The 8,637-nt window shown below is 36.4% G+C and overlaps 1 protein-coding gene across 14 annotated transcripts in view; it reads right to left on the reverse strand.

The window, feature by feature from the left end:
* The window catches only part of ARID1B (AT-rich interaction domain 1B), a 513,434-nt gene extending 504,997 nt beyond the window's left edge, over positions 1 to 8,437 (reverse strand). For 10 of the 14 annotated variants that reach the window (XM_089669757.1, XM_089669751.1, XM_089669747.1 and 7 more), the window contains exon 1: positions 6,673 to 8,437. In XM_089669757.1, the coding sequence (XP_089525883.1) occupies positions 6,673 to 8,343 (1,671 nt within the window). In that variant the 5' untranslated portion in view covers positions 8,344 to 8,437. The remainder of the gene's footprint in view (positions 1 to 6,672) is intronic. The other 4 variants (XM_089669756.1, XM_089669755.1, XM_089669754.1 and 1 more) reach the window with 1 other exon arrangement.
* Between the last annotated feature and the right edge of the window lie 200 nt (positions 8,438 to 8,637).

Here is an 8,637-nt window from a genome sequence, read left to right on the forward strand (position 1 = left end):
AAAACAATTTCCATTCACAGGAGCACGGCTCGTGAGTGAACCTGGATTGAGTGCCCCCCCATTGCAGAGGCTTGCTATTGGGGACGCTCAGTAGTGGAGGGGAGCCAGGACCACCAGCAGGGGACCCAAAAAGAGCAAAACCATTGCACAGAGCAGGTACATATAACATATTTGTTTCTGTTTGTTTTTTTTTTTTATTTCAACCTTTAGAATAACTTTAAATCTAATAATAGGGAATCAACTGCAAAATTCCAAAATGGCTAATTAGAATTTTGTAAGCTTATTAACTGTAACCATGAAGTCCTCTTGATTATTGATTAATGAATAATAAAATAATAAATTAATTGAAATCTGATTGGGCTCCGTGTGTTACATCAATTTCTTTGTTCACCTGCATTTCATATCTACATTGGCTTGTCAAGAAGATTTGCCATACAGCAATCATGTAAACATAGTAAAAATAATAGTTTCAATGTCTCAATATATCTCATTTATATGGGTATAGTTATCCCTATTATAAACAAACAAAACAAAAAAAAAAAACTCTGCAAGCCATAGTGTCTACTCCAGCACTGAAGAGGTTAACTTAAGAAAAGAATAAAAAAAAAAAAACCAAGGCTGTTTTAATGGTTTAAATAGATATCTTTATTTTCTGTTTATAGCCAGATGGGGTGCTGCTACTCCTGAAGCTTGCTGTCTCCAGTATTATCTGTATGCATTCCATTTGAATCCAATTTCCTTTTATTACCTCTGCCCAGGTCAGGGATGAATGGCTGTCAGATTCACAGTGGAATAAAAAGAAAGAGGAAAAAAAAAAAAAAAAAAAAAAAAAAACCCTTCTTCCTGAGGCAGCTAGTTTCAATTCAAACAGACACATGGCTAATCTGCATATGTGAAGGTCACGGCAATCCAGTGGAAGAGGTTAAGACTGGAATAGCTGCCGTTAAAAATAAAAATATACAAAAACTAATACATAAAGCTTTTTTTTTTTTTTTTTTTGGCTCAGGGGCTGACAAGAGGAAATTTACGTGCATATATTCCAATATGATATTCATAAATATACATAAACTATGCATCCACATATCAGTGTCAGAATCCCTTTTGGCAGTTACTCAAAAAAAAAAAAAAAAAAATATCCAGACACATTTGATTTTGTAACTGAGAAAGCTCCATGTAATTTTCATTTGGGTGGCAGCATGTCAGCGACTGAAGTGTGATCAGACTATCTAGCGATTTGATCTGGCACCAATATTTATTATGATTTTAGATTCAAATTTATCTCAGATATTTTTGAAATATATTTAGTACAGTGTTTATCATTTTACCAGTATAGTATAAAAATATATACATTTACTGTCCGAAAAAAAAAAAGTAGCAATCTTATACACAGATGTTGGCCATGTTTGTTTACTAATTTACCCAAAACTTAAAATTAAGAGCCATAGTTATAAATCAGTGAATGTGACATTCACCAAACATTCACAGATGGGTAATAATTCTCTGTAAATTTAAAACACTTGCACCAGGAAGATTGACCTGCAGTAAATACTTGGTAAATTTACCATTTACTGCTTTATAAATATGTCCCAAGGAATACTGGTTATTGGACTATTGTTTCATTTGTAAATGTAATTGATGCCATTGTTATAACTTTCACATATGTTCAATGTGTATACGTCTTTTTGTAAATCAGTAAACTAACACTACAAATAAGTTTTCAAAAATTCAGTCCAATGTTGCCTGCAGTTGCTCCAGTACTCCCCGAGACTATGAGAATATCCACACCATTCCCACTCCATCACCTGCTCCACACTATTGAGCACTCCCTATATAAAAAGCAGGTGGTGAGCTCATATTATCAGTGTTACAATATAAAAATATACCATGAAAATGAACTACATTGTAAAGTTTAAACACAATATTTGGCTTACGTTTACACAGATGATATTACATATACAAGACTACATACAAAAAAATCTCTCTCCCTCTCCAAAAGAAACAAACTACTAGATATTTTGAAGAAAAGCTGGAATAGATCTGGGTAATACAACTACTAAGGCCTTGCAAAATAATTTTTTTTATTCCTATATTATATCAAAAAAATATATTTTTGGAGGTTTTAAAATGTACAACTTTCACAAAGGAATATTTAAATAGATACATTGCCAAGCCAGTACTGGTCTTTTATTGTAGTAAACACTCACAGTGCAATATGGTTGCTAGCTTAAAAAAAATGTAATGCAAGAAAAAGAATTGCTGAAAAATTAGCAAATAGACATTGTTAGTGTTAGGGGACAAAATAAAAAAAAAAAAAAAAAAAACCCACACACAAAAAACACACCACACACTATAAAATCAGACTAAAGATAAAAAAAAGGGTATTCATAATATAAAAAAAAAACAAATTAAAAAAAAAAATTAAATATCATAAGAAAACCTTAATACAAGTACATGTACTAGAAAGGAAAAAACAAAGCAGATGGTGACATATACAAAAAGTATAATGCATAGATAAAGACATAGAAAGTGGGTAAAGACACAAATAAATAGAAAACAAATGCGAGACAAAAAAAAAACCAAACAAAATCAAAAATTAATTATACACACACACACACTATATATATATATATATATATATATATATATATATATATATATATATATATATATATATATATATATATATATATATATACATACATATATACACACACACACACACACACACACACACACACATACATATACACATACATACATACACACACAAAACCCACAAACACATCACAACACTGGATGTATTAAAGTGTAAACCTAGGTTGGGTAATACAACAATTACACTGATGTCTACCAACACAGAAAGTGCAATAAAATAAAAAGGAGGTGAGTGAATCTTAAAGTATTAAAAATGTAAAAACAAACAAACAAAAACCCCCAGAAAATTCACACAATAAAAAAAGGAAAATATTACAAAAACACAAAAAAAAACCAAAAGCTATAAAAATAGGTTTACAAGCCATAATAAACAAGCCATAATAAACAAGGCAAAGGCTCGCAGAAATGTACTGTATTTAGAAAAGTAACAGGCTGGCACAATGTACATATAAAGGCAAAGAAAAAAAAAAAACACCATAATAACCACAGGCATGCTCCTTGTATCATGAGTCACAGCTCGGAACAAATTCATTTGATTTTCCATCTATTAAAAACATGCAGATTGTGTTTAATAACAGCATTTGCAGAGAAAACCAAAATAAAACAGGTTATGAAAGATAACCCCCCTAGAGGATTGGAACACAAGAAAGAAAAACAAATGTAACGTCACTGTCCAACCCTTGTATACGTAGCAGACAAAAGGCCACTGATGCACTTTATCGACAAGGCACCAGTTTTAAAAACCCTGTATGCAAGAATACATCGATTTGATCTCATAGCTGGGTTACATGCAAGTTTTGATTTTTATGTTTTTAGGCTCAGTAGTGAAATAGTTAAGCATTTTATTATATATAAAAAAAAGAATAATTCAAAATCTATTATTTTGCAGTACATATTTTTAGACAGCCGAGAGTGCTTGTCATGTTGTTCAGTTAACACCCATTAATTTCTGCATAGCCAAGACTACGTATAAAATACATTTTTGGCAACACTAGACAGATAAAACACAGTTTGCAGAGAACGATGACATTCTTTTTTAAATCAGATAAAATAAAACCACATGGAAAAAAAATAAAATTGTTACAATGTCATTGTACCAAATAATAATTTAGCCATACAGATTAAAGCGATCAGAGAAAACAAGTGATTTGTGGAATGCACAATCTGTCAATAATATCACTATTTAATGGCGTAGACCAGTTTTGCCATAGAATCACAAAACAAGGCCTTAGTTTCTCTCGATATATAGTTTGCACACTTGTAACCCAGATGTCAAACAGGACAGTATATGTTCAGCAAGTTAGGGGTTATTTTGAAGGGAAGATTGTACCCTCACATAATTATTTAAAATTAGGTACACGGATCTCGTCCCTTAACGTAAAATGGCTGACAGATCTGAAATGATACTGCAGTATAAAATTTAAACATGTAGGCAACATCACTAGGCCTGGTTAGCCAACTTGGATCCCTGTAGCTGTCTATCCTCAACCCCTCATGACCTTAGTCAACAATTGTCTGAAAGTACTGAATGAAGATTATAGTGATTTTTTTTTTTTTTTCAATTAAGGATGGGGGAGTGGGGTGGAAATGGCAATGCATGAGCCACTGTGCAGATTCATACAGTGTACAGCACTGATGTTTATATCTTGAAATGTCCCTTTCTAATACAGTATTAATATATTAGAATGGTGAACAACATATCACAGGACATTAGTGTATGTGAATATGTAATGGCTCTTACCAGATTTACCAAAAACTACCTTGAAAAAGTGATGGTACCTATATAATATGGCACTAAAATCATACAAAAATATTCCCAATTTTGCACACGACAATGACTAATCTGTCATCTACTAAAAGTCAGCACTTTTGTTAAAAACAGATACATCAGCACACCAATCTTATAGCATACAGTCAACTAGATAATGCTAATAACTCTAATGTGAAATATAAACTGTCACGCCAACAAGATACGTGTAATGAATGGGACATAACAGACAGCTTTCACCAAACAAAAGAACTCAGTTACAAGGCTTACAAAATTTCCTCCCCTATGAAATCCCCATGATAGAAAATCCCCAAACATACCCATTGACTTACGTTCCAAATAAAACCCAGAAAGCCAAATAAAACTGCATACAATGCCCAAAGTACCAGTAAAGAGTTTTAAAATGAAAATACACTGACCAATGTCTCTTTAAAAAACAGTACTTAAAATTAAGGCCAGGTCAATAAACATTTGCATATATGCAAATGTAGAGACCCGGTCAATAAACATTAGTCATATGCATAGATCACGGCATCAAAGAACATTTTGTAGATAAATATCTAGTATTTTATCCCAATTCTGTAAATCGAATGACCACAGAAGAAAAATATGCAATAAGAAAAAATATACAAGAGGATTTTTAAAAAATAAATAATAATTAAAAATAATAAAAAAAGGGAAACACCATTGTTCTCACCCCACATATTATATAGGACCAGAACCTAGTAATCAAAGTGAATGGGTACACAGCATCTTATTTAACAAGAGGAATCAAGGCCTTTTTTTTTTCCTAAGAAAACCCCACCCTATGTAGTATTTCATGTACCAGATGATGAGAGAAAAAAAAAAAAAAAAAAAGAAATATATCACTGCCAGAAATCAAGTCTTTAAAAAAATTAAACCAAAATAATTAGCAGCATTTGTCCTGATTTTTTAAATGAAAAGAAATTCTGCTGATGCGGCTAAGCAATAGATTCCCACGGGCACTATTGTACAGATACAAGCCGCATTTCCTTGTGTGCAATGTGCTCAGTGATATTGTAATTGAAAAAAAAAAAAAATAATAATAATAATATACATATGATAATATGGGAAGGTAGCAAGTGTGTCAATAGATGTTGCTGCCCGGCTATTATTTGTGCCAGAGAATATTTGTGACTGTACTGTTCAGCAATTCTATTTACATCAGCAGTGCTAAATGCCCAATGGTGAGAGGGGAGCCAATCAGATGGCAGATTAGATGTCAACTCAGAGGCAGCTGTCTGGAGACTATTACAGCCAGTTTACCTCCACAATTCAAATTCCAAACCTTGCAAAGGAGATCAAGTCACTCTTTAGACTCAAGCTGCTAGCAAGAAGCCTAGAAGTGATCCAATGCAGTTTCTACCCCACTGCAACTATCAACCCAATAAAACCCAAACAAAAGCCATTAAAAGATCATTACACAAGGCAAAAGGAACCTGTTTACTTGATTCAAACCTCCGATAAGTAGATTCACATTTAAACAAAAAGAAGACAAAAGACAGCACAACACAGCAACCATATTATGCACAATGAATGGCAGCCATTCTCTGGACCTGGAACACGAAATAAATAAATGACTACATCTTTCTTTAGGTATAAAATACAACAAAATGACATGTCTTTATAAATGCTTATGTTGACATTTCTATATACTGGTTTGCTATTTAAATTGCTAGAAAAAAAAACAAAATATGAAGGGGAGGGGGGGCAGCTTCAGATGCAAATCATAATTCAGAAATATACACTATTTTGCAGATACTTCCATAGGATGATACTTATATTTGTAATGGACAGAATTAAGTACGATAGTTGTTCTAGATAGAACAAAACTGGTCTGTGCATACGTTTTATTCTGCATTAAAGAACAGTAAACAAGGGTGGGAAACAATACCATGGAACAAAATAATATACTGCAAGGAAGCAAAATACCCAGCTCACATACATGTGTGTACTCTACCAGGAATAACACTTACAATCTGGGCCTGTGCTCTCATTTTTGTCTGTTGATGTAGAAAATCTAGTTTCATGGAACTGCAAAACCTCCCCAGCAGGCTTTCAAAACGCTTCAATGCTTTATATGGAAATAAAAAAGTACATGGGACATGCAGCAACAAAGCTAGAGACTTGTGGGGAAAAAATGCATATTCATACTTCCGATACAAATATTAAAAGGCAAACATGTGAAAAGTAATTTACTAATAAAACAGCAATGTTTTTTTTTTTACCTGGGATCTGTTGATGGTTTGTCCTGTGCTTCCAGGGCTCATAGCTGGGTGGTTTCTTTGTTGTGCTCCCCAGCCAGTGTTGGTAGCTCCATACTGGGACCCTAGGTCTTTGCCCATCCCTATGCCCCCAGGCTGTTGACTCCCTGGTGTGTTGCTTGACTGCTGCTGGGGTCCACTAGAAGTGCTGTAGTCAGGAAAGCTTCCTCCATAACTCCGCATCATAGGGCTAGGGGACGTTAGGAGTTGGTTCAGAGTAGGGGTGGCACCAGATGGGTGCTGGTTTTGTCCCTGGTACCTTTGGAAGCCCCCTGCATTGGAAGCACTAGGTGGCTTACCATGACTGCCACCTCTTTCACCTATCATCATGTTGCTGCTGCCTGGGGTACCAGTGCTACTCTGCCTTGGGGAGCTCAGCACCCCATATGCAGAGGCAGAGCTGCCATAGCTTCCCGCCCCTCCTCCTGCAGCAGCAGCGGCCCTGCTGTATCCCTGGTAGTGGTCAAACTGATTGCTGCCGTACCCTTCATGGGAGTTCTGCATGGGGTCTATGTTGCTGCTGGGGGCCGAAGATCCAGAAAGCATCATCCCCATACCAGTGCTTTGTTGTCTGCCATGTTGATCAAAGCAAGGCCCTACTCTGTTTGTTGATGCACTGCCATAATAATTATTAAATTCAGACGAAGAGGAAGAAGAAGAGGAGGATGAAGAAGAAGATCCACCGTTGCCACTAATATTATTATTATTGCTGCTGCTGCTGTTTCCTTGCTGCTGCCCTCCTCCCAGCACTGCATGCTCATACCGACTGCTCATGGGCTCCCCAGCCATCATTTTTCCCTGCAGATCGTCTTCTTCTCCTGCCTTGCCAGTCCTCCTAGACTGGGGGTCGCCCTGATTAACCAAAGCAACATCTTTTTCCCCTGCACCAGCATTATTACAGCCTTCTTCTCCCACACCAGCATGTTGTTGTTGCTGCTGCTGATTTTCCATATCTGACGCCTCACTGCTGCTATTGCTTCCTCCTCCAGGGCTGCTTTTATTCGGCGTTGGTTGTTGTGCTGCTCCTGCTAGTTGCTGTTGGGGCTGCAGCTGATTAAGTTGCTGGGGTGGATGGTTGGGGTGGTGGGGAGGGTGCTGCTGCAGATGCTGGGGTGCATGGTGGGGTGTATGCTGCTGGCTGAGATGGCCATGGTGATGAGAATGAGCAAGATAGTCCCCAACACTACCACACTTTAACTTGTGGTTGGGGATCCCACTACCCATCTCCATAGCCTGGAAATGGGGTGACACTGCTGGATTTCTCCCGTCCTTCAGTCCTGTGTCCGAATTGCTGCTATTGTTATTGTTCGTATTATTAGTGGTGGAGGATAAAAGAGATGAAGATGATAACGAATTTGAATTTGCCATGTTTACTTCATGGTGGTGATGATGGTGAAGGAGATGGTGGTGGTGATGGTGGTGGTGCAAAAGGTTGTGGTGGTGGAGATGATCCACATTATTGTTCATTCCGCTGTTAGGAGTCCCATCTCCTAATCCAGGGATAGATCCCGAGCCTGGTCCTGTCCCCCCAGGGTTCAAGTCCTGATTCAGTCCAGGAAGACCCTGGTTTTTACCCTTATTGTTCGCATTGGTGGTCGGCGCAGCAGCTGAAACCACTTGCGCTGCCATGATCATTGCAACATCTCAGTCAATCCTGGTGACAGCAAAATGGGGCCCCAAAATGTGCAATAATAACCCACCCCCAAAAAAAAAAAAAAAAAAAAAAAAAAATCACAGCACAAAAAAAAAAAAAAAAATAGCAGCAAATTCCAAAAAATATGTCCCAAAAAAAGAACGACAATAACTCCAGTAGACGTAAACAAACCTCCAATCGTTTCACGTGAATAAACAAAAAAAAATAATAGAATGAAAAAAAGGAGTTAAAAATAAACAACAGGAGACGAAAGAATGAAAAAAAAGCCTTGCTGA

Source organism: Staurois parvus, unplaced genomic scaffold (genome assembly GCF_062004578.1).
Source record: "Staurois parvus isolate SC_StPar_1 unplaced genomic scaffold, SC_StPar_1.0 ptg000081l, whole genome shotgun sequence".
In the NCBI taxonomy this organism is placed as follows: domain Eukaryota; kingdom Metazoa; phylum Chordata; class Amphibia; order Anura; family Ranidae; genus Staurois; species Staurois parvus.